Source organism: Drosophila rhopaloa, unplaced genomic scaffold, assembly GCF_018152115.1.
Source record: "Drosophila rhopaloa isolate 14029-0021.01 unplaced genomic scaffold, ASM1815211v1 contig_178, whole genome shotgun sequence".
Taxonomy (NCBI): Eukaryota; Metazoa; Arthropoda; class Insecta; order Diptera; family Drosophilidae; genus Drosophila; species Drosophila rhopaloa.
Genome location: NW_025335059.1, coordinates 2,726,085 through 2,753,240, shown reverse-complemented (window position 1 = coordinate 2,753,240; position 27,156 = coordinate 2,726,085). Strand labels below are relative to the sequence as shown.

General features: G+C 43.5%; 1 protein-coding gene across 5 annotated transcripts; it reads left to right on the top strand.

The window, feature by feature from the left end:
• Nucleotides 1–288: 288 nt before the first annotated feature.
• LOC108041272 (rho guanine nucleotide exchange factor 17) lies at nucleotides 289–26,923 on the top strand. Of its 5 annotated transcripts, none has more exons than XM_044458835.1 (18): nucleotides 289–524; nucleotides 10,284–10,548; nucleotides 11,021–11,190; nucleotides 11,253–12,862; nucleotides 14,404–16,562; nucleotides 16,739–17,321; nucleotides 21,323–21,583; nucleotides 21,804–21,994; nucleotides 22,057–22,502; nucleotides 22,562–22,784; nucleotides 23,031–23,122; nucleotides 23,184–23,836; nucleotides 23,895–24,046; nucleotides 24,099–24,166; nucleotides 24,225–24,367; nucleotides 24,430–24,551; nucleotides 24,611–24,958; nucleotides 25,016–26,923. In XM_044458835.1, exons 2-18 carry the CDS (start codon nucleotides 10,433–10,435, stop codon nucleotides 25,173–25,175), a joined length of 7,497 nt encoding a protein of 2,498 aa, XP_044314770.1. In that variant the 5' UTR covers nucleotides 289–524; nucleotides 10,284–10,432; the 3' UTR covers nucleotides 25,176–26,923. The 5 variants fall into 5 exon arrangements, with proteins under 5 accessions (XP_044314770.1, XP_044314769.1, XP_044314771.1 ...); XM_044458834.1 differs by having other exon boundaries at nucleotides 11,253–12,871; XM_044458836.1 differs by lacking the exon at nucleotides 10,284–10,548 and having other exon boundaries at nucleotides 11,253–12,871.
• The last annotated feature ends 233 nt before the right edge of the window (nucleotides 26,924–27,156 follow it).

The following is a 27,156-nucleotide window of genomic DNA, read 5'->3' as shown; positions in this document are numbered from 1 at the left end:
CGTTTCGAAAATGTAAGAAAGCTTTTATTGTATATAAAATGAAAAGTTTAAGAAAGATAAAACCGTTAAAAATACACAAATGTTAATGCTTTAATAAAAGCTGAATATATGAAATGTTCATTAAATTAAAACATTTTGACCACCGATCAATACCACTGTGTGCAGAGCAGCTGAGCTGATCGAATATTCGAATGTGGCGGTCGGCAGCAGCAGCAACAACAACCTCATAGCAAAGCACAGGGCCGGTTGTTGGAGTGATCTTCATTTGGCAATTACATTTGGCCGTGTTCGGAGGTGTCCGCGGATAAAAAGCGCCAAAAATAAAAATCGTTAACGTCGCTCGCGCTGCGTGAATCAGTTATCAGTGGGATTAACCACGATCCGGGCGGGATTCAAACCAATTCAGTTCGTCGCAGTTCGCAGTGCTCGTCGTAACGGTAGAAAGGTGAAAAATCAGCCAAGGGCGAGGTGCGTACCCACACTCCGTGGGCAAGGTCAGCTCCATGGGCTCCATGCGATCCGTAGTACGTACATCAGGCCTCATTAGGCGCTTTTATTTTCGATTAACCCAGTTGTGTGAAAGTTCTTTGGACTTATAAATACGAATGCATGGATGTGCAGTCGTCGCGGTCTCATGTTCCAATTGGAACGATCTTTCGTGCCGAATTGCGGCTTATTCCGCATATACGTACATATGTTTGGGCCAATTTCTCGCCCCAAAGAGATGTGGGCTTAAAGTGCACTACCAAAAAAATTAACTCTGAAAAAAATCACGGCAAAAGAAAAGGTTAATAATTCGTGCCAATAATGCTCTCGAAATTTTGCTCGCATCTCTTGCTGGAAGTGTGTTTTGAGATCAGGAGTTTTTTCGGCTTTTCGAAGGGGCTTTCGTTTTAGGGGGTGTGGAAGTGGGCGATGGATGGGACACTGGCTCGAAAACGGAATCGGAATCAGACTGCGCGCCGACGACCCATATTTCGATTTCGTTTCATTTACGAAAATAAAAATAAAAACCAAAAAAAAAAATATAAAACAGAAACAGACAAATCGAAAATAAAAAGAGGAAAAATCTGAAAAAGCAGCTTTAGCGGCGCAGACGGAACGCCGCGATACTTAAGTGCGGGCAAATAAGTAAAAGATATGCCATAAAAAGACAGCATAAGTGTATTTTGAAGATACTTTTTCGTGTTGTGCTTTTCTTGCCCTCCCCTTCGTGTTGTGTTTTGTTTTGTTTTTATTTTGAACTTTTATTGCTATTGGTATTGTTATTGTTATTGTTGGTGTTGACTGCTGCCGACGGTTAATGTTAACTTGTTTAGTGTGGGCAGCACAGTTGGTAGTTGGTAGTTGGCTTTGTTGTTTCCATATTATATTGTTACCCCGGCCATAACGGTAAAGGACACTTGGTATTCATATGCAAATGCCCCGTCTGCCACTCAATTGAATTGTGTAAAGATGCCTTTTACCCACTGTCACTCCTCTGCAACGCTATAGCCCCAAACCCCCTCGTAATCTCCCTACTCCTCCTCCAAAAAAAGCGATCTGCAGCTGCACCTTTATCGGGACAACTCGATCTAGGAACTGGCAATGGGACAATCCCGAGACGTCTCGCGGATATTTTTAACTCTGGCGCGACTTAATTCCTTCTGCATTTGCAGTGGCCGCAGCTTATTTAATGTCTACAAATAATCCAAATTGGGGCTTAGCCTCAGTTGTGAAAAGAGCAAGCGAGAGGGATGCCCAGATGGAGAGGGACTGAGATAGGGATGGCCAGCGCCAGCACTTGTGCATTCGATCATCGGAGCACTGAGGCAAGAGCAATTTGCCAATCCTTGTTCTTTGCAATAAATCCACAATTTATTACATTTCTTTCCATTCCAAGTATAAGGAAATGTAAAGTAAACTATTTTGCAAATATCACTTCTTTAAACAACGTAGTAATTTACTTTCAAAATTAGTTTAATAATTATTTGATTTTCAAAATCAGATTAGATAATTTTCTCATACTTTCGACTGGGCAATTGTGAACATATCCTTTTTTTTAACTTTTAGCAACTATCTCAAAGGGGATTCCCTTTTCGCTAAATCTAAAATCAAAACTTTGAACTGATCATAGAAAAAATTAAAAAAATTAAAATTTTACAATTTATACACAACAAACTTATTAGCTAACATTTCAAATATTTAGCAGCCTTAGTATCGATTGTACTGTGATGATATTTTTGTAAAATAAAATACAATGACAACTTTTTATTCGGAGTGTAGGATGCACTTTTCCAAGATTGCGTCTGCCAAAGTTCGAGCAACAACGGTGAATAGAGGATGAGATAGAATGCCGCGGGGGATGCGTTGGTAAATTGGGGAATGAAGTGCCATTTGCTCAGTGGGACAAGTTGTGGCCAAATAATGACTATATTAAATAACAGTTAGCAAACATTATTGCATTGGCCGAAGGCTGTGTAGCAAAGATCTGGCCAAAAGGCACAGGCACAGAAACCCGCCTCGAAATGCTGGAGAAGATGCAGCCAGGCATTGGACATTTGAACGCTGTTGGAAATGGCAGTAATGTGACCATTTAAGACCTCTTTCTGATGTCTTATAGAGTGAAAACGTCCTGCTGTGTGAAAACAAATTATAGGCATGTAATGTTGCATGTTACGTCGCGACTCTCGAGCATCAATGGGGCAAGGAGGAGGAGATCCGGGGATCCGGGGATCTGGAGGAGATCTGGTGAGCCGGGCCAGCTAAGCTCAGTCAGTGCTGCAACACTCAAAAGTTAGCCCGGTCGGGCCAGTTGGGGATTTTGACTTGACGCTGGCTTTATGCTGATGCTGATGCTGGCTTTCAGACCCAGACCCCCAGACTCTTTCGGGCCCAGACTCTTTGGATGTGTTTCTCCGTTTGTCTGTTGCCTGGTTTGTTTGCTGGCCCGTTTGAGAGTGTGTGCTGGCTGGTCTAATGCTCTCTAACTGCTTATCAGATTTGTGAGGATTGCGCAAAAACGATTTCTGTTTTCCTTTTCACCCCGCCAACTCTTGCTCCTCCCGAATTTCCTTCTAAGACCTCTGCATACCCTTTGTCAGGTTTTGGCAACTGAGTATATTGTGTCGCATTTATGCTATCAAAAGTTGTCTTAATGGGCTTAAGACAAATTAGTCTAAACCTAACTTTTAATTAAATATAAATAATGTTTTGATACCTTAAAAAAAGACTAGAATACATACCAAACTACTGATTTACTATTTATTACTATTATTAAGCGGCGATTATAAGTTAATGAGTTTAAAAAAGAATAGGTAGTCTCTCCTATAGTTATTTATTTCCTTGTTATTTTCAACCATATCTCAATATAATGCTAGTCCAAGACTGTTCATCTCATAACAGCATGTCAGCAGTACTAAAGCAGATTCGAACTTAACCCTTTTAAGTTGGTTCACCGAAAAAGTATCAAATGTCAACTAAGCAGGTGTCGGCTAAATTAGTTAGTTGAATAGAGATTTTTGTTCATTAGGAAACAAAATTAATTGATTTACATTTTAACAGAAATGATAAGAAAATGGGTAAAAAATGTTCATTACCAATTTCAGTTCAATCACTGAACTTCATCGTTTTGAATTGGAACACTGGGATAAAGATTGAAATCCAAAAAAATTATTTATATTAAGAACAGGTAAATTTTAATTAATCTGCATTCCGATCTTGCCGCAAGAGGAATGGCCCACTCTTTTCGCTCGATCGTAGATTTTTTATTAAGTTTAGAACTGAGAAGTAATCCCATATAACCCAAATTTTAAAAAGGGCATCAGTTATTCGTTGGGTCTCGGATAACCTTTAAAGTAATATACTTATTTCTTGTTTTCTTTCTGTCTGTCTATTTTGGATTTTCAAACAACGAATGCGATTGCGACGCCGCATTTAAACGAGCACTGCAAGTCCGCAGTTTTCCCGCTCGCCGGTTGCTGTTGTTGGTGGCATTGCTGTTATTGGCAAGACAGATTCAGATTGAGCCCAGACTCGAAAATAAAGTAATGAAAAGCTAAGCCCAACTGCAGAGCTCCCATTGCCTGCCCCTCATGTGGGCCGCCTGTCCCTGCGGTGAACTTTTATTGCCTGGTCGGGAATTGGTAACTCCTTGCCCCCATCCTCATCCTCATCCCAGTCCCTAGCTTCTATCCCCAACCCGATCCTCCTGGGGGAGGTGAGAAAGTGGCAAACTGTCGCTGGGGACAAGTGGTCCCTCCAAGCTCATATTCGTATATGTGCCAGAGCTCGGCCCATTATGGAACCTCATATATAACGACGTCGTCTCTGCCAAAAGAGTTCAGCGCTGAACGGCCACGCCCCTCAACCGGCTAAACTAACAGCTCCAATGCGGCAACAACAACGACTTTAACTTCGGTGTCTGTCTGATTAATAGGGTGGACCCATTTGTATTTTTTCACCTTAAATAATACTATGTTTTATTAAAAGTATTCTTAGGGTTTATGAAATGTATTTTTATCATTAATCATATGAGTTCTTAAAATTAAAAAAATGTATTTATACAAAATACAATTTTATATAAAATACAATTTAACGTTCTAAGAATTGCGAACGGACTTAAAGTTTTTATTGAATATCCAAATGACAATTGAAAATCTTTTTTTTTGTTAAATTCTTCTGAAATGTTAGTGCTATAGCCAAAACTTAATTTAAATTTTTTCCAAAATGATATCCTATTGTAAAAGGGATTGTTTGTAGTCTCCTGGTAGCTAAAACATGTTTGGAATAAAAAAGCATGAATTTAGTTATATTTATTTACGCTACAGCCTTTAGAAGAGTGGAGCTTTCACTTTAAAAGATTGTTTTATATGGGAAACCCGTATAGCGTAATATTTCATTAATATCGAGGGACCACCCCAATGCACACATGTTACCATTTACTGTTTCTGTTTCGGCCGCTGTCCGGTGATGAATGCGGCAAGGCAATTTGAGTGATACTCACGACCTCGTCAGTAGTTAGCTGCGACCACGCCCACACCGCCCAAAACGCTATCCATCTGCATCTCGGCATGCATTTAGCATTTAGGCGGCTGCCCCGGCAGCAAAAAATCGGAGCCCGTAACCCGAAAATTAGGAAACGACGACGATCGAACTTTGATGGGACTACACCTCCTCCTGCGGGCCGCTTTCCTCAGACCCTTGTGCATATATCAATGTGAAAACGGAGCTTACATAATTGAAATGCATCAAAACCGCCTGAGAATAACTTTCATATCAGGCAGCTAATCAGACATCCGGGAAATCGTTTGGGTTATGCAACTTGGCAATGGTAGTTGGGGGGATTCAAATATCTATAGTGAGTGCATGCAGATCCCGTTTAATGTAAATGCCCAAATAAAAAGATTCTCACATAAGGTCTTAATTTGTATTTGATTAGATAACAAACTTTGATGTGGAATTCTAGGGAAGTTAACCGATTAAGATATGTCGGGCTAAATTTGTTGAAAGAAAAAGAGTTCCAACCATAATTAACTGTCAAAACAATAAATCTTTTTATTTATTTTTATTACACGCAGTTACCAAAAGACTGTATTAAAAATAATAATAATAAGATATCTTATCTTATGTATCTTATGTCCTATTGATGTTCAAGCTTAAAAGATTTCTGTAGGATCATATTTATTAACAAAATTTAGTCTATCGTAACTTATTTATTTTTCCTAAGTCGAATGCACCAATCTTGACAATTTTTTGGATTTAATGTAGCATCATACATTACTTGACTCACAAATAGTTAAGTTCAGAAAACACCCCGGGCAATCTTCACGCGGAAATAACCCACATTAAAAGTGGTCTTAAATACACCTCTACTTAATCACTGATTAGATAAAGAATTCTTCAATGAACAACAGTTTATGAAAGTGATTTCCCCGTTTTCGCCGAATCTGATCTGCGGTTGATTGCCGGAGAGTTATCACCCAAATCGATGTAACAATCAATGGCCAAAGATTTTCGGCCCATGTTGTTGTTCAACTTTGACTCTCGACTGGCACTGGGATCGGATTCGGAGTCTGAGTCGGAGTCAAAGTCGGGGTCTTCCTGCACTGCATCTGCAGTGCACTTTCATAACACAATTTATCGCTGTCTGCTGATACAAGGCAGCAGATACAAACTACAAAATACCGCTCATAAAAACTTAAATCGAGTTAAGTTCCGCTTCATTGTTCGGACTGGCCAAAAAAAAAGAAGTAAAGAGAAACCAACAACAACGGGCAAACAAATTTAATATGTACTAATTGAATGTTGTGCAGCGCGAGCTAAAGCCCCACTTCAGCTTTAAACCTCCGACTCCAGCTCCAACTCCATTCCCATTTGTATCTGCATCGCTTCTACATTGAGTCGGGTTCAGCCGGGTTGAACTTTAGGGTCACTCCGCCAGAAAGTCGGCTCGTGAAAGTACGAAATCGAAAATCAAAAGTGAAATGTCGAACCCTGGCCCAGACAGTTTGGCTTTAGCTGACTAACCGACTGACTGACATAATTCCAGCTTGGCCAGAAAGATTTTGGGCTGTTCCTAAGTTGAATGCCGAGTGCCGAATGCATCTGGTATTACGCGCCTCGCCCCGAAAGCCAATTTTTCTCTGCCTTTGCCTCGAGGTGTGGGTTACGAATTTGTGGTTTCTACGGGTACTTGTTCGATGGATAAATCACTGGGGAAAATCCCCTATCTAAAGCTAAAAACAACATTCTTCTTGAAAGCTTGTGTAAATATTGAAATCTCAATGCAGTTAAAATGTTTTGTAAAAACATTACTTATCTTTAAAAAGTTGAATTCCAAAGCAACACTGATAATACTAAGAATCCGAAATCTTATAACATTATAATTGGTTATCATGAATTCTTGAAATTTTGATTGTTTTAAATGTTGGATATACAACGAAGCCCAATTCGAAAAAATTTAAAGAATTGTTGACCTAAGAATTATTAAAGAAGTTCGTTTATTTTATGACAATTTATTCCCCATATCAAACAATAGAATGACACAATGTTATTAAGAAAATTTATTAACTGCTTTTCTTTTTAATCAATAGTTTCATTAATGTTAATCCCTGGATCAGATTTAGTGGGTTTATTTATTTCTCAGTGCAAGCAGTACAATATATCCACTACCATATAGATCCGATGCATTCCCTAACTATGTTTAGAATTCGAACGGAGGTGTCGGGTGTCCCGCAGTCTCATTCTAATGTTTGCCTCTTTCTCGCTCTGGGCCAAACCGAGCTGAACTTGAACCGAAAGATACGTTTTCAAGCTCACACTTGCGGAGCTCGAATATTAATGGGGGGTACGACTGGGAGAATCGTTTGATTTGCAATGCAAAAGAGACTGGCAAGGTCTCTGGGCCACGCCACTCTTGATTTCAATTCAAGTCCAAGTTCAGGTGAGCGATGGATATGAAAGGTGCGCTGTTGTCGCCTACGGCCCGGGATCGGGAATAGCTTCCTCTGGAGGTGTGCATATATGGTATTGAAAGGGATCTGCTAGATGCGCTCCTAATCCCATCACGCACCTCGAGTGCTGGAGGTGTTGCTGATATGCCGCTGAAAAGCTGTGCAGATTAATCATAAAGTCCATAACAAAGAAGTTTTGCATGCCGGCGGAGATGTGGAAATGTGGAGATGTGGCGATGTGACGATGTGGGATGTGCAGCAGGGGGCATCATCTGGCACGGATCACGGATCCCGCTGTCACGTGTCAGTCAAAATGACTCTGGCGGAGGGCAGGCCTATGAAATAGTTACAAAAAAAGAGCGAAAAAATAGGTGTTACCCGGGGGGCGAAGAGCCGGCTTAATTGTTATTATTGTTCGCAGATGGAAGCCTAAGAGATGGGACCGCTTCTGCAGCTGACAGCGAAATGTTCGCAACATGTCAAAACTTTTATGGTTTTTTAATGGTTCTCCATATAGATTCGGTCAGGGTATGATTTTAATTGAATTTTTGTTTATTTATGAGTGGCGGCAAACTATTTATAATGTATCTTCACTCTCAAATAGGTTTATTTTTGTTGCTTTGGGAGTGGAATGGTGGGGATTTTTTACATCTTGTTTATCTCTGACTTCTGATTGCTGACGCTCGTTTTGCCTTGTCGCCAGATCTGATATCTGTACGGGGTTTATCTGCCCCGGTATTCCATGGGCAAACACTCAAAAAACTTGTATATTTATCAAGAAGCTGGCGTACACCAAAAAGAATTCACAATAAACTCACGGATTTCTCGGGGACAGTTATGTGCTAAAGTTGTTTTGGAAGTTTTGAGCTCTCGCCAAGCAGATAAGTTGAAATCAGCTGCTCACTGTTAGATCTCATTATTCCGACGACCTTGAGGCGCTTATAATTGCGCGATACAGATGCGATACAGATGCATCTGTATCTGGTGCTTAGACAAGTGCAAGTCCAGCTGCTGATAAGCGGGCTTTGGCCAGCCAGTTGGAGCTGGCTGGGTATTTATAGACCAGACCGCATAGATCTGTGCATCTGCATTCCTGAGTGATTACGGTGCCAAAGATACATTTGTGTCCGTTGGACTAACACCCCAGAAATCTCGGCTAAAAAATGCCTTACACAAAATTCTATGTACACACGAGCACGGGACACGCATATGTATATCTTTGGGTACAGAAAGTTTCATAATTATTGGATGAGTAAGAGTTGAAATAATAAACACATTTCTGTCTCTGACAGCTTTTTAAATACATTGGGGCTTGAATTTTCCATTTTCTATTATAGAGATTCTATTGATAAAGCAGCAATTTAAGATGTAAGGGAAAGGGTATGTGTACCTGTCTTATGATTTTGTTCCGCACTGTGTGTATACGACACTGCAATTGTTTCGCCATGAGCATCTTTCACTCAAAGTATCTTCGGTGTTCTGCGCCTGCTGGTGGAAAAGATATTTTTGGTTTGCTGGCGGAATGATATTTTGGGGACAAATGTGTGACTCCCAACCAGCGTGATATTTACACCTCGTAAAGTGTTAGCTTTTGGCACCTTATTTTTGTAATTTTCAACTAATTTTGATTATTTCTTGATGTTTTCACTAAAGCTTACTCTTTAAAATTACTTATTTTTCTGTGCACTTTTCTTTTTTATGTCAATCGGGCTTGTTTACTGATTAAATGCGTATGTCTATAAATTATTTAGCTTTTGGATATGATATAATAGCGACAACTGTTAGTAATTTATTTTTTCATGCTAAATTAGTATGTTTTCTAATAAAATCCTTTTGTTTACAGACGCACGACCTTTCCAAAACAATTCAATTTACGCTTTAAAATTTATTACCTTGGCGTAGTGTTTTCTTTTAAACTTTTCCCGTCAATTAGGAATATTTTATGATTAAAACCGTTTGTTTAAAATTTTAAAGATAGCAGAGAAGCTCATGCAAATCTCTCCTTAAACAATGTACAGCTGATGGTAAACTCTTGCAGGCGATTTTTGTGGCCCGAACAAAAAAAGTAGAGACGTCTCCGGCTTGTGCAACATGCTCTGCTGTTTGTTCAACATCAATTAAGATTATAGGAAAGCCACTTGTTCAGTAAAAACAACAGCAGCCAGCTAAAGAAAAAGTCTTCCACTGAAACAAAAGCCTGGCCAACTCGGGTAACCAATCCCCGAAAGACAATGGACACGCCAGTGGATGCAACAAAAACGGGGGAAACCAACTAAACATATTTAATGACAGCCAACGGATAGTGCCAGTGCCACGGGCAGTGGGTGGGGAAGGGGGTGGTGGCATGGGTGTGGGAAGGGGAAATGGGAGGGGAGGGGCATGTCATGGTCATGGCTTGGCTGGCAGCTCTGTGCTAAAAATTCGCATGCGTAACACTCGGATTCCGTTGGAGGAAATCGAAAGGTGGCAAATCGCGCTGAGGCCAAAATGGTGATTATCTGCCAGTCGGATCGGGCTTTTCAATGTTTTGATAAATACCGTGGGTAATTAAAAAATATTTTCAGCAACAATTTATATTAATTATGTTATAGGAACAGAAATACAAAAAATGATAGACAAAAAATGCTTAAAGAAGGTGTTTATTAATTCCAAAAGTTCAAGAAATTTATTTAGAAATAAATATATTTGGGATATTTTTATATTTTCTAAAAATCTACTTGCTTGGATTTAAGTTTATGATCTTCAGGGGTTATCGGTTACTTTGTTATTAACTGCATCATTTGCTGAAATACTAAATAATTTTATTGAAAGACATCTATCGCCATATTAAAATTTCGGATCTTACTGTAGCCTCGATCGCATTGGGAATGAAGTATGCGCTGCACCAGACCAAAAATAGATCGGAGGTATGCTTTAAATCTGAGGCACTGAACTTTACTGCGAATACACTCGACCGAATCGGGACTGTCATCAGTTACTATATACCATAGATCACAAAAATGCCGGAGGCACGTCAGGGGTGCATTACATATGATATGCCTTCTCGAGGAAACTATGAAGGTCTTCCGATGAAGGCTTTTTATGTGAACACTGAGAATGAACACTCTTGGAAGAGGTGAACAATTGAAACAATGTCCGAGCACGTTAATCTGCATGAAAGTTCGAAGTTCAGTGCTTGTGGCATGCTTTTGGGCGAACATTTGCAATATCCTATAATCAAATTAACCTCATGGGGTATATTAGTCGTTTGCATAACTTAATATATTAAGCAAACATTTCTAGCCTTACAAAGCATTTGTTTTTTATTTGATTTCCTTTAGAGTGGCATGATTACTTTGCTTACTCGAACATAATTTTTTACTGGAATTTCCTATCTGTTTTATTTCCATCCCTTTTACGTTACTAACTTTTTTCTAGCTTAGTTCAAAGATATCTTTAAAAGTGTTAAAGCATATATGCTTCTGCTTATTAAAACGTAACAAAACTAAGCCAAGGTTAAATATAAATATTACAGCAGCATGTTTGTGACTTTGCCGTAACAACTTTATTAAGTTTACAACACAAATATTTATATTATTTTTTTGCAGGGAGAACAGTGATCTTAGGAGAATCTCTAAGTCGCCACAACCCATAGAAGTAGACCAATCGGTAAGGAGAAGGATCAAGAGCAGACGATTCATACCCTGTTGTTGCATGCGCCACTCCACGCGGACAGTCGACAGCGAAGCCATCCAGCTCGAAGGGGAGGCAATCATAGGTAAGATCAGGAGTATATGTTTCGCAACGAGAACTTCACTTACGATCACTACCTCCCAACAGGCGAACGGCAGGTGCCGTCGCACCTTCCACCACTGAAGCTGTCCAGCTCCTTGCCAACCACACCGCAATTGGGCCAACGGGTGGTGCGAGGACGTGGCTACAAGAAGCTCTCATGGAATGAGGAGCAGCCGCGCCGGCAGCTAGGCGAATCATCGATGATCGCCCAGGGCCAGGAGGCCAGGGCCAATCCCCCGCTCACTTATCAGCATCTCACCCACAGCAATAACAACAATAATAACAACAACGATGAGGAGTACGATCCCATTGCCAAATACTTTGCCAACACGCAGCATCAAAAGCTATCTCCTCGCATCGCTGCGAAAAGCTCACGGATTCTCTGCGAGAATTGCTGTGGGGAGAGGCAGCAACAAGTTGGCAGCTCTATGGACCGCCAAAAACAACAGCAGCAACAGGAGCAGCAGCAGCAGCAGCAACATCATCAGCAGCACCAGCAGCAACAGCTGCCATTTGGGGACTACGATTCAGTGTCCGATTTGTCGTCGTTTCGCTTTGTCTTCAATGGGGAGGAAGTCGATTCCACGAGGCGCGTATTAGTCGATGCTCATTATGAGGATGCCGCTGACGATGACGATGACGTTGCGCGGCCGCCGGTTATAGAAATAGAAAAGCGGCAGCCAAATACATCAACAACGAAAACGGAAAAATCAACAGAGGCGGTAGCAGCAACAACAGCAGTGGGAGTCGCGTCATCGCCAGTGTTGTCCCTGTCATCTGAAATCAGCGACGAGTCACCAGCAATTTGTTGTTATACAATTGACAAAAAACTGTCACAGCAGCAACATCTACAACAGCAATCGCAACAAGCGCAGCAGCAACTTCTCATCCAGCAGCCGAAGCAGCAACAGCAACAGCCAAATCTCCACCAACAGCAACATCTGCAACACTACAATTCCTGTGCCACCGTTAGCTATCGAAGCTATCGCCATCCACCGCCTGTTCCTCCCAAGCCGCGTGCCTGTGTGGAGTCTTCTGTATCCGATGAACCAGCGCTAAAGACCCGCCGTTTGGTCTGCCAGCATCAGCAACATCAGCCGCGTGCCAACCCCTCGCACTATCCGAATCGTATTTATCCCGCGAACAACTGTTGCATCCCCAAGGATTATCACCCATATGCCTTCGAGGGAAACTTCAACAACAACATCAACTACAACTGCCGTTTTGGATCGAGTGGGGATTGCCCTTGGGGATTGGGATTGCTGAGGGAGCCACGATCCCTATGCTACGATCGGCACGGACGCCTCACCTTCGACTCAGAACCGGAAGTTGGGGTGGAAAAGAGCAACGGAGTGCACAAGTCTCTAAGTGAATCGCGTTTGCAAGTACAATACCACGAAGAGCCGAAAGTCTCTTACGATCCGTACACTGACTTGTCGCGAGTGACCGCAAATGTTATAAACCAAGAAAGAAGCGACCGGGAAAGTTCGTTTTCTCTACCGCTGCAGCACAATCGTGGTTGCCATGCGCTGGTCCAAGTGAATCCTAAAAACCAAACGAACCATCTAACACAAGTTAAGCGAAATAATATTCTCCTGCCCTGCCATTGCGATTTCCATGTGGACGCTCCATTCGAAGTTGACAAGGAGAACGGGGTAAGTTGGGTAAATACGTTATTAGATCTAGTTCTTAATGAAAATAAATGGTGCAACTAAGTGCAAAATGAGGTCAATATGTCATCAGACCGAATGTAATAAAAAAGACAGAATGTAAAAATAAATATAGGCATTATCCAAAAACCATATGATGAATTAAGATAGTATAGGACCCAAAATGGAATATCAGAGAAAAAGAAAATAAACCTCAAGCAGATATAGATAAATGTATATTTGTATTTTCCGAAACTCGATGGCCGCCATTCATCACCCAACTGTCAGGGAGTGCAATTTTCAGCTATAAACCTTTTGTTTTGATCGATTTTATTGATCCCATATATCATATAGTTACTCGTACTTTTGTTTTTCGTTCAATGGGAAGTAAAGATCTCTCGGAGATTGTAGTTCGACCAGAGAATAATAATATGTACGGTTGGATGGATGGGCACCACCTGAACGGCACGTTCTGTCGCTCAATCGGCGAGATCGGGAGAATGTGGGATTTTCGCCTTTGATTTGTGTTGGTTTCGAGAGTTCTGCTCAGCAGAGATCTCTTTGCTAGTATTGCTCTACTTTTGTGTTATTTGTACGATTCTTTTAATGTGTGCACAAGAAGAAATAATTGGATAAAGTTCCAATAGGAATAATTTAGATTAGAGAAAGGGTTATTAAATATTATGGTAATTATGTGGATAGTTATTACGTTAAAAACAAAAAGTATTATTAATCATCATGGTCCGAGAATGAAGATTCTTCGAAGAATGTTTGTTCTATTTATACAAGTTCAATGATTAGTCATAACTAAGCCAATTTTTTTGGCAGTGTATTGTAAGTTGGCCTGTCCGCTCATTCATTCCCAGTCATAGCCAAAGATCTCTTGTATTTTCTGTATATACCACCTACATACATATATCTATATGTATTTGGATTTAAATACGTATGTGGAATACGTACTTTTATTTATGTGGCTGAGATCTGTTGTTTATACTAAAAATATCACTGTGTGCGTATGTATACACGAATCGGCTTTATATATAGAGCAGCGTTGGCTTGCTTTACATTGTGTTCTCTTTGCCACCTCTCCTCCTTGGATTGCTTGGTATGTGTGTCATTGTGCAGTGAACATAATGACGCTGGGAACGATGAGGCGCCTAATATAATCATGTTGGCTGGGTTCCGGAAATTGGAATACATAATGCTCATGCTCAATTCAATTAGCATTCCGCATATCCCCAACGATCCTGCGGGAAAAGCGAAAGCCAGTTGTTTCCCCTCTTGATATTACACATACGCCGTGTTGACGTTGACTCAATGTTTGCTGCTGTTTCGGTGTATCGAATTGAATTGCCAGCGATTTGTTTGTTTTTATTTTGTGAGCGGGGTGGACTGGGGGATGGGTTCACAAGTACGCCCACATCTAGTCCATAAAAAGACATGGGCCGCGAGGGGGAGGATAATGGGCCCAGAACGTCAAGAAATCCGCCAATGAATAATACACGTTTAACTCGAATTATCCCTCCCGATCTCCATCTCTCTTTTAGCACACAATGGAGAAACGACGTAATACCCTGGACCGCTTTCAGCGCCTCGGTTTTGGGCGTAAATCATCGCCAGCGGCAGCCGCCTCCACGTCCACGTCCTCTTCGCCAACCACTTCCGGTCCGGAGAAGCAGCGCAAGACGTCGGATCGTTCGGAGCGCCTTCGCGAGCTGACGGAACTTCTTCGGGGCGGCGGCGGTGGCAGCAGTTCCCGCGCCTCCTCCACACCCACTCCCCCACCTCCTCCTCCGCCGCCAGTGCCACCGCCCCGCAAACCCCGCAACTCGAACCTGGAGCGCCAGGATACGGGCGCCAGTCAAACCTCGGAGTCGGAAGCGGGCAGCATTCACCTGCGGAGTCCCGTCGAAGATACCACACGCCACAGCGGTGGAGGTGGTGGCACCATCAGCACCGCTGCCCGTCTGTTTGCCTCCCTTCGGCCGAACACGAGTCTCTCCAACCTGGAGGCCTTCATGTTGAGCAACCGCGAGAAGTCCAAGTCCCCGCCCCCACCTGCGCAGCAGAATCTGCGACCTGCGGGCAGCAGATGCGTAGATGCGTCGGCCACTGGCAGTGCCAGTTTCGAGAGCACGGCGCTAGCATCACGGTCAGATTCACGCAGCGCACACAAATCAGCACCGTTTCGATCGGTCTCTTTCTCGCAAATCGACTGCAAGTCCACGCTGAGTGCTCTGAGGGATCGGCTGAAACGGGACAAGGCCATCGAGGTGCCCTGCCCCAGTCCCACGCCATCCAAAGAAGAAGACCCTCATCCAGATCCCGGCTGGGTGCGCATTCCTCTGAAGAAGACCGAACTAAGCATCAACCTGAATTACGGACAGGAGAAGTCGCTGGATCACGACGCGATCCAGGAGGAGGACATCTTCAGCAATGAGTTGGCGGCGAGTGGCAGCTCGGGCATCCTGTTCCCGGTGGCCACCGCCAGCAGTGTGATAGCCGCTCACGCCACCATGGAATCGCTAACGGATACCATTCAGTCGGAGAGCGATTGTCTGATCAAGGAGGAGGTGCAGCCGCAAATACCGCCGGTACTGGAGATCACACCGCCCACCTCATCTGTTAGTGGCAGTGCCCCCAATCTGGCCACCCTAATGGAGGAGCAGCTGCCACTGGAGGCACCACCGGATAACTTCCTGCAAACGGCCACCACCTGCGAGATCCCAGTGCCGGTCTATGAATGTGCCGCCCAAGAATGGTTGGAGACTCCGGCCCAGGAGTGGGTGGAGGTGGCGCCAGAGGAGTTCGGCATTGTGCCGGAGACTATACAACCACCCATCCCACATGCAGCTTGCAAAATCTCCCAAACACCTTCCACTTTGACTACAGCTGTAAGGAGTGACCTGGTGCCCACCATATCCGTGAGCAGATCTTCCGAGGAGGGAGATGAACTGGCCAAGATCGAGGATGTTCCGCAAGTGGAGGTGGCGACCACGGCTAAAAATCCTCCGATGGGGCAGCACTGTAAGCAGTATAGCCACGATGATCTAGATTTGGCCAATGTGGATCTGAGGAGCTCTCTGGAGGCAATAGCTACACCTCGGCATAGTACGGACGAGCGCCAACGGAGACACCTGGATAAATCTACCAAAAGGAAAGGAATGTACATAGACAATGCGGATTGGCAGGCTCCCACGGAGGCACCAAATCGTGGCCTAGCATTGGACATCAGTGTGGCCAATCTGAATGCGATTAAACCGGAATCCCCAGATGCCACCACGTCCGGCGCCTCTCAGATGTACATCAGTAGCCCCCAAAGTTCGTATTCCTTCGAATTGAATACCCCCGAGCTGGAGAAGGGTTCGCCATCGTGGGGCAGCGGAGGTTTGGGACGGGACAAGGCCCAGCTTCTGAGCAACTTCAGCTGCCACAGCAGCGAGGAGAAGGATGACGCCTCCACCCGAAGCTTGAGCTTCCTACGCACCGACTCCACCTCGGACAACGAGTGCGATCGGGCCGCCAGGGAGCGGGAACGAGAGCGGATCACTTCGAGTCCCACGCCCAGCAGCGGCGACTACGACTACAAGCGATTCTCCAAGCGCCCGCTAAGAGGTCCTTACGGCCAAATGCTCGAGGCGGAAATGAAGAAACCGAACCGGATGCACTTCGAGGAGATCCTCGAGGAACTGCGTGAAACGGACAGGTGAGCACCACATCCAACTCAGAAGATTTTATAAGATCACAAGTTTTTAAAAGATTTTATCTAATGTTCTATGATTACTTGTTATATGTAAACTCTTGTGTTGATAGTTAATGGAATTCCGAATTCGTCAGTTAGGCAGGATTTTATTACCCTTTAATTAAAAACGTTTATTTCAGTTTACACCTGCGTGGATCAGCTCCTGGTGGTGCAGCTGGTGGATCCGGTGGACCCTCGCGCAATTTGCCCCAATACTCAAACTCGATGCGGGTCCGGAAGTCGAGTACTTATCTGCCGGTGCCTTCCCATGCTCGTGCGGCTTCTACTCCCTCGCAGTTGGAGCACGGCAGCAAGGGAATTTCCGCGGCCACTGCCCAGATTTCCGTTTCCGCAAAGAACCTAAGCGAGGCAGAGTTGGATGACCAGGTGCACCACATGAAGCGTGCTGCCTCCGAGGCACCTGCCCCCAAGTCGCACCACAGTAAGCGCAGCCAGTCGATTAGCACGGAACGTCCCATTCACCATCACCATGGTCACAGTCACGGCCACGGTCACAGCCACAGTCACCATCATTCCGCCAAGCGGAGCTTGGATGCGGGATCTGGTGATAAGGCGTCCAAAGCGGCTGCACCTTCTGCAGGATCTCCAGGATCTGGAGGTGGCGCCAAGGCGGGCCTGAAACCAACGCCTGCTCTCTTAGCCGAGCTGCTAAAGGGTTCCAGCGAGAACATGATCTCCGAACAGCGGAAGAAGACGATAGCGGTAAGTCTACTTTCACTAATTAAGTTAAGGATATAGTAACCGAAAGCAACAATTTGTAGTGGAAATTATAGGCATTGTTTAATTTGCGGGCTGTGTAAAATCTCTGAATCACACTCCTTTTTCAAACAATTCTCTGTACATCAAAATAGCTATTTATCTCAATAACGAATACTAAATACTACCATAGGGTTCTCCTTGTGAAAAAATCAGATGGTATGCCAGATGAAAACAATTTAAAACTCACAAAATCTTGTCTATCCGTTTAAAGTGTTAACTAAAAGTTTCAACTGTTGTTTATAATTTACCTGAGCTTAAAACAAGGCGCTCCAAAGTATGCTATGATCAATTGACTTCAAGCGGGGTTTCAAAACAGGAGTCCTTTCAACCAGCAAAAGTTCTCTCTTTGCTGGCAACTCTAAATCTTTCCAGTTCCAGCTGAGAACGTATTTGCTGCATCTGCGATCGCTAGTCTTCCCTTCTCTCCTTTGTTGCTCTTGTTTTCCCACCCTTCATTTTCTAGCTGATTTGTTGTATACACTCTTACAGACACACATGCCAACTTTCTCATGGTTTTTGTTTTGCTTGCTAAGTAGAAGTGCATGTTGTGGGTGTGGGCAGCGCTGCCACTGTCGGCAGCGGCAGAGGCGCCATGTGAATTCCGAGGCGCATGCTCCAAACCAAAAGAAAGACAACGGTGCGCATTGGAAATGTGTGTTAGTGTGCTAGTCCCGTTCAATTCCATTTGTTTCGCTTCCGTCCATTCGTTTCATTCCAATCAGTTACAGGCACAGTGGTCGCAGCTTTCTATTTTTACACGGTAAGCTTATTTTGATGACTGATACTTAAAAGTAAATCAACTGGGTTAAAGGTTTTTTATGCAAAATTTTATTTCTCTTAAAATTATTATTCATTACCATTACTTTCTTGACCTGTCTGTGTTTTCTACACTCTCCTTTCTTTTGTTATGACTTTAATATTATTATTATTATATTCTGTTTAATATGAGACCCTCTTAATCAGTTAAATGGAAAATATCAGATATAAGTTTTCTCCTTTTGTATGTATGCGTTTTTAAGTCTTTGTTTTTATTAAGAAACGTTTTGGAAATCCCGGTATAAGATTTAACCCTTTTCCTGAATGTTTCAATGTTTCCCTTTCGGACACTTGTCGCATGCAAATTTAACGGAAAAGCTACACTCTCTGGTCTTTCTCTTTTTTCTTTTTCCGCTCTCTGAGAGCGGCGCATGTCATTCCAACGGGTATAAATCAGCTGAGACTAGCGCACTATACAAAGTTTTGAGTGTGTTTACGATCTGCTTTTGGCCCACATGGATAATTGATGTTTTGCCACTAAACAGATAAACCCAAAATCTTAAATTTACTAGACGCGTTGTTTCCTTTTTACTTAGTATGTGTGTGTTTTGTTTTTATCGTGACTCTCTATGGCTCTCCGCCCTCTCTTTTCCTCTCTTCACTTGCAGTGGGTGGCGGGTGCTTTTTAGAGTGGGAGTGGGGGTGGTGGGGTGGTTTTTTCAGTGCTCTTGGAATATGAAAAATGGAAATTAAGTGTGTATATGGCACAATGGAATGTGTTCGCTGAGTCTAGTGGCGGAATCGCGCGTTCCTGTTGTGGCCTCTGGATTTTGGGATGTGCCACTGTGGCTGCTCTCCCGCGCAGCAGTAGCAGTAGTCGCAGCAGCAGACGCAGCAGCGACTGTGACTGAGCAGGGAAAAGCTAAAAAGAGACCACTGTGCGCCTTTCAATTCTTATTTGCTTTTCCTACGACCATTGTGTGGCGGAATTGTTCATGTTTCGTTCGCTCGTTCGTTTGTTATTTATTTTTTGTGGAGCGAGGAATCCGTATCGGCGTGTAAAAGCAACAATCAAATACAAAAATAACTAAAACAAATCGTAAATTGCCAACAACAACGAAACCAATATAGAAAAATAATTTTTAGCTGGAGTATTTGTGCGTGCTTCTGTATTTTGCATAGGTGGAATGCATGGTTATGTGCGTGGGAAAATGTCTCGAAAGGCATAGAAGAAAATCACTTTTCATTTTATTCGAATTAAAATTTTCTTCTCATCTCGCTGTATGTGTGTATGTATATGTGTACCTGAGTGCACAAGGCCAACCTCTTGTTGCGCCGCGTTACGCCAATAATATACATAGAGTGCAAATATAAACTCTCAACTTAACCGAAACAAGTGGGAGTGAGATGGCAGGCTAAAGAGGAGAGGAGAGAGCAAATCAATTACCTGTCAGCCCTCTGCCATGTGTGTGTGTCTGTGGTTGTGAAATGTAAAATGGAATTGTGTGGTTTATGCAAGCTGCACTGTTCTAACCTTCACATACACCCACTCACGTATAACGGTAACTGCAACGGCCATCTAAGCTGCGCACAAATGTATGCTGCAAATGTGGCCACATAACTAACTGTGCAACAAGCTCACCACCCTCACACACACCCATACATTTGTAAGGGCATAGGTGTGTGCGTGATAACATGTTGCTTGCCTGACTTTTGTTGTTGGCCTAATCGGGCAATTAAAAACGAAACAGCAACACAGCTGAACAACAGCAGTTAGCCGTGATTCAAAGCAAAAACAAGAAAACAGAACCGCAACTGGTTTTTTTGTCGTAAATGTATTTTTCCTGCACCCAACCCACGCTTTCCCTTTGTTTTTCCTTTGCGCCTTATTGGCCTTCAGTCAGCAAAAACAAACAACAACATGGTCAGTGTCATTATCAAATCACACACAGACAAGCTCACAAGCGCGTGCAATGCAGGCGGAGGACGGTTGGCTGGGTGGTGAGGGGTCTCAAGGCTGTCCCTGTGAGTGAGTGACTCGTGACTCTCTGTCGTTACTCTTACACTTGCCAAAATAAACCTCTTAGAAAATGTTATTAATATTTCAAATCTCCAAATTTTGGAACCCAACAAAAATTCCTTAATATTCAATTTTAAACTTAATAAAATTGTTATATGAAAAATGTATATTTGCAATTAAATTTATTTGTTTTTTTAACAGTAAAACCTGCATTATTGTGTAGTATCGCAATTTTGAAACATTTAAAAAAATCTGTTATACACCTAGTGGAATTTTTTTTGTTTTGAGTGTATGTGCAGGGCATGTGGAACGTGGGCAAGTGGTTCTCCCACATGCCGACTACGCAGGTTGTTCCCCATTTGAATGTGAGTGCGTGTGTCTGTTCATGTGGATGTGCAACATCCTAGGCCAGCTGCAATTTCTTATTGTCGCTTGTTGCACTTTTAGTCTGTTTGGGTGTTTTAGCCAGACCAGACGTGTGCTTTTGTTAAAAAGGAAAAATACAGAATGCTTCAACGTTGCAACAGAGTTTCGAAGGCGTTGCGGAAGTGAATCAAAAAGTTCCCTGAACTAGTGACAAAGTATAAGAAACAAAACGCAATAAAACACATTCCGAGCATGTCGCACAATCGCGAGAATCTGCGGCTCAGCCTGTTGGATCTGCAGGCCACCCTGACTGCGCCCTCCCAAACCGTTGCCGCCGCCCTGCTCCCCCAAGCCCCAGCCCACATGCAACAGTTGCCGAGTGGCAGCGGCAACATAAGTGCTGGCAGCAATATCAGCAGCAGCAGCAACACCCACTCGCTCAGCAGCAGCAACCTCAGCGGCAACAGCAGCATCAACAGCGGTGTCTCGCAGGCGGTTTCGATGGCCACCACCACTGTGGCGCGGCTCAGCAAGGCGGGATTCGGGGCGGCTGCCGGTTCAGGGGGCGGGGCTGGGAGTGGCTATCAGAACGACAAGTGCGACAGGCTGAAGAAAATGACTTCTATAACCTGCTCCGACTCGGAGGATGACTCCGAGCGGCGGGCGCAGTTCGAGATGAGTAGTAAATGGAATCTGGGCGGCTATGAAGGCGTAAGTCTGGTCAAAATCAACCCCTATCTAACTCTAAAACGTTCCAACAGAAAATATTAAATAATGATCCTCTGCAATCTCTTCTTTTCAGGACACACGCACCTATGTGGTGCAGGAGATCTACCGGAATGAGCAGTCCTACGTAGAGTCCCTGCAGACCGTGGTCGTCAAGTATCTGAAGGTGCTCAAGGCCCCCGAGCATGCTGGCATGATAGACACACGCACTGTGGATGAGATATTTTTCATGGTGCCCGACATCCTCGAGATACACGAGAAGTTCTTGGGCGACCTTAAGAACCGCTTGGATGACTGGGATGTGCAGCAGAAAGTGGGCGATGCATTCATGGACACGGTAATGTCATTAAATGCTTTCTTAGAAACATAAAAGCGAAATTTAATGCCTTTTAATTAAAAGTCTTTAAAAATTAAAGATTTTTAAAATGTATTTTCGGTTAATTCATAATCAATAATGAAATAACATTCGATTATCGTATTAAGATCCTTTTATAGAGTGATATATTTCTTTACAGTATATTATACATTTTCTCTAATATTGGTATTCTACCCCTCAGTTTTCAAAGCTAGAGGTCCTAGAAGTGTACACATCATTTGTTAACAATTGCAACCGGGCCAAGAACGCTATACGCTCAATGAAGCACCAACGACCCTCGTTTTCCAAGTTCCTCGAGTCAACGGCTCGGGAGCATAAGGGCAAACTAACGCTGGACAATCTGCTCATCAAGCCTGTGCAGAAGTTTCCCAAGTGAGTTTAAATAATATCAAATTAAAGAATTCCTTGAAATTAAGTTTTTCATTTATCCCCAGTTACGAGCTACTGTTCCAGCGATTAATTAAGCACACGGATCACGATCATCCAGACACAAAGCACTTGCAGGACGTGCTAAAGCTCGTCCACGACATACTGGTTCACATCAATTGTAAGGAGCGCGAAATCATGGAGAATGGTCAAAGGGAAGCAACGCTTCGGGAACTAGAAGGCGTCATCGAGGGCATTACCGATCTTATAGCCCCAGAAAGGCAGTTCCTGCTCTTCGATTTGGTCTCCATGCCATCGGGACAAGGAGCGCGCAAGGATCGTGGCTTTTTCCTGTTCAACGATCTGCTCGTTCTCACGAGCATCAAGAAACGAAGTGGCACCATCCGCAAGCCCAACAGCAGCATCTGCCCGGGCACTGTGGCCACCACCCTGGATACCAACAAGTACAAGTTCCTCACCAAGATCTCGCTGGACTGCCTGGAAATTGTAAAATGTGAGTATGACAGATTATCTGGATTTAAGATTTACAATGATTTATTTTCTGTACCATAGCCAAAGACGAGAACATCAAGCGCATTGTGAGCGAAATCGAGACTTTGGCCGATGACTGCGCTAAGCTGCAACAAATCACCGACATAACCACGTCCCTGAAGTACCCGCACCAGTATCTGGAGGATGTAATCCGCGATCTCCAACGCGAAGTTCAGCGACAGCTTTCCGAGCGCCAGACAAACGACACTCAGCTAAACATGCTAGAGCTGACAGTCAGTTCACCGTAAGTGAATCCTCATAATACATATGAACAAGAATTACCATAATTAGTTAGCTGTTTATTCATAAACAATTATAAAGCTGAAAAATAAACTAATCGTGCTGAGTCTGTACTTAAGTCTGAATAGTTATTCCGCAATATGTAGTTTTTAAGGTCCGGCGAGGTTTTATTTTACTGGGTAGAAATTCTCGAAATTCAACAACTTAAAATCCGAATAATAAATTATATTATATTTATTTTATACTTTAGGAATGGCAACCAAAAGCTGACTGTGGTTTTTAACAAGACGGAAAAGCGCACACAATGGGAGGAGAGTTTTAACGAGGCCAAGCAAAAGCTGGGTAAGTCACCTGGGCCCCCTTAAAAGTTTTTGAATATGTAATACCGATATTTACCCTGCAGCTGCCACTTTGGAGCGACATCCCATTCCCGAGTTCCTCACTTCAATACCCATCCGCAAGACACGTGCTGGCCTGCAGTTCACCTGTGCAGCAGCCACCCTGAGTGACAATCGGGATGTTTGGGTATGCAACAGTGACGGCTATGTGGGTCAGGTGTGCATCATGTCGCTGCATCCGGAACCGAATGTTACCAGCTGCAATGGCGTGTGCAATGCCCGCATCCTGTGCGTAGCCTCTGTGCCGGCGTACAGCTCGGCGGCATCCAGTCGGAATAGCAGTGGCGAACAGCCGGCAGGAGCCGGCGGCCAGGACGAGAAGGACAAGCGGAATACTCCCCAGAGCTACACACAGCAGTTGCGTGACTATCGCAAGAGCATCTCACCCAGCTTCCAAAGTGCCTCCACCTCGGCGACAGCGACACCCGAAAAGAAGAAGCTGACGCCCACTCCTACGCCAGTTGCAAGTGGAGAACCTGCGGTTGCGGCAGCCACTGGCAGCAGTGATACTCAGCTGGAGCTGAACCTGAGCTCCAGCGACGATGAAACAGAGGCCGCTGCCGCTTCGCTCAACGTCGTTGGAAGCACTGGTGCGGGATCTGGTGCAACTCTGGCGGAACGTATACCTAGTCCTGCTCCCTCATATCATGGGCATCAGGTAAGCTGTATTTACGAACTCAGCTTAAGCACTTGTGACTGACTTCCCTGTACTTCAGGACTCCAATCCCGAGGAGGGCGAGAGCAATCAATCGACCATGTGGATTGGCACTGAAGACGGCTGCATCCACGTCTATAATAGCACTGACAATATTCGCATTAAGAAGAATCGCATCAAGATCGAACACCACTCGGCCGTCTATTCCATTTTGTAAGCATAGACAAACTAAATCTAATAACTAGTACTAATTTTTCGGACTTAGGTACCTGGACAATCGTGTTTTTGTATCATTAGCAAATGGTGATATCTGTGTTTACCTGAGAGATGGTGGTAAGTGATTTCTGTTTAAGAACCGCTTAATGTGAATTAATATTCGATTCTTTTGTAGCCACTTCCTGGAATACTTGCTCATCGCATTGCCTGTCCATAGGCACGGTCACCAGTCCGGTGAATAAGCTCTTGAACGTCAACGGTCGGCTTTGGTGTTCCATCCAGGGCATTATCAAAGTGCTGGATGTGGAGACTTTGACGGTAAGACAATTCATTAAACTAATTACTATAAAAGCTAATTTAATCTGTCCTTTGTCGCTCAGGTCATCAATCAAATACAGATTTCATCGGACTCGAAGCCGATCACAAACATGACAGTCTCAAACAATCATGTCTGGATATCCATACAGAACTCAGCACACATTAAGTGTTTCCATTCCAATACGTGAGTAGGAAATAGTTACAGCCTGTAGGCTTTTTAATATTCATTAAACTCCTTTATAGCCACCAACTGGTTACCGAGGTTAATCTCGCCCCCGCCGTAAACAAAATGCTCTCGAATTGCGATGAGATTATCCGCCAGCACAAGGCCGCCTGTCTGCGGGTTACCTCGCTGCTGTGCTGCAAGGACCTCATCTGGATAGGCACTAGTGCGGGGGTTCTGCTGACCATCCCGGCGCAGGGTTACGAAAAGGGTGCCATTAACATTGTGCCCACAGGCATTCCCCACGGCCACACCGGCCATGTGAGGTTCCTCACCTTTGTGGAAACTACGGGACTGGAGGGAACTGCTCCGAATGCCGGAGGACGTGACGCAGGAGGCTCCACCAGCGATGAGTATTCCAAGCAGGGGTGAGTCAGGCGCACAGGAGAGGCAGATATCCATTTAATCAACTCCATCGGTTACAGTTCCATCAAGCACTCCAAATCCAAGTCTGAGACGAACAACACCCTGATCATTTCCGGTGGCGATGGCTACGAGGACTTCCGTAACTCCGGAGCCAACTCGCTGAGCGAGATCGCTGGCCGCGAGGACAGCACCAACCATCTATTGATATGGCAAATTTGAAGCAGAAGGCGTAAAAACCGCTGGAGGCTCCTGCTCTCGCGCTGGAAGAACAACAACTGAGACCGCCTCAGTGGATGTCCGAGGCCAGCGTTCGATTGGAGGCAACAGCGGTTTTTATGGGCCAATCATTAATTGAGATCCATTGAGATCTGCAGCAGCTGCTAAGCTGGAAATTAGTAGGATTAGCTGACGGACTTAACGGACTCAGGAACGAACCGGACGGATGTACAGTTGAATTTTGATTGCTCGCAAATTGCACTTGTGAATACTTAACGTTCGGCATTTGATGTATTATGTAAATCCCATCACCCCGACTGGCCACTGAACCAGTGCCAAAAACAAAACACACACGACTCCTGCGCCAAAGCGATTTGGAAAGCACTTTCAATGTACATACAGATCGCACCGCTGGAGAAGGAGAAGGAGAGCTCGATTCCACGGCAAAGTACGATAGATATTTTTGTATTGCTTAGCAGGCAGACTAATTGTAAATGTAAACCCTATTCAAGTGTTAAGATTTCGTGTCTAAGTTTGTTTGAATTGAATACAGGTTTAACATAAATCATAAAAGAATACTGACTTACATAGTGTACGAGTTTATCCATCTGAGGTTCGATCCCCGCCCCGGAATCCAAGCGCATTAATCGAATTTATAATCTACAATCCACTCAAGGGTCATGTCACTTATGTTCGCATGTGGCTCCAACAATGAGTACGCATGCCCAGGATAGGCTTGTAAAAATCGTAGTGTAAGCATCTCCCTATTTTTATTGTATACATACGCGCGTAATATATACATATACATATATATTAATTACTATATCGATAACTGATTAAATGGCGTTTATAAAGTTTATTGTAAAACCTATTTCATGCAAGAGAATTGAATTTGAAAATTGCAAATTTTAACATAAATACGAGTGATATTCAAGTTTTTGCTAAAGTTTTTTGGGCATGTACAAAACGTTAAACCTACACTAAACACTCACACACCCCTCCCCTAAACACTACCTATTAAAATAAACATATATTTTTTCTATTTGAATACTATTTGTAAGTTGTGCGCACCCGAAATAAAGCAACTCAAGCGACCCATTAATTGGAGGTCGCCGTCTCAAGCTCGATCGTCTGTCTAAGGTAGCAAATTGTAAAAATTTAAGTATGAATATTTATATGTTATAGTCTGGTTGGTTATTAACATTAATCATTGTTCAGTGCAGTATTTAAAGTGTATGCTAAGCTCCTCCACTATCCTCCCACTTGCCAACACCCTTAACCACTAAACAACACTAAACCACACAACACCGAACCACCGAGAGCGGTTTCATCTGTTATTTGAGTGGCTAACGCATCCTATGAAATGTATGAAATGCATTTTCTCATATTCAGTGAACATCTGACAATTGTTATCCTACCTCTACGAATACCAAGGTGTTAAATATATACTTATATACATTATACTCGAGGTGTTGCTCTCGCCCGACATAGAATGATCCGAAACTAGGTTAGGAGTGGAGGCCGGAGCAAAAACAGGAGCAGAAGCTGGCGCGAAACTCCCTAAATGAGCTGTAATAATAGAATCTAAAACAATAATTCCCCCCTTTGCCAAGCTGCATTGTAAGGTTCAATAATAAATTGTAAATGTGTTAAAGAAATAAATATATATACTTATATGGAGGCGTAAGCATGTATTATGATTATGTTTGTATCATCTACAATATTAAATGGAATCTTTAAGCCCAACTAAATAGGGTTTGTTTTGGAAAAGGAAGGATGCGGGTGAGACATTGACATCTCAGTAATAATATATTATTTATCCTACAACTTTAGAGTCCCATTTATCTTTCCCTTGAAACTCCCCACTAAACGAACCATTTTCAATAAGTTTGAAAGAACCGATTAGATTCTCTGGGGGTTTTAAAAGTTGGCAGGAACATATGCGACCTAAATTATTTAATTCATCATTTAATTGCCTTGCCGG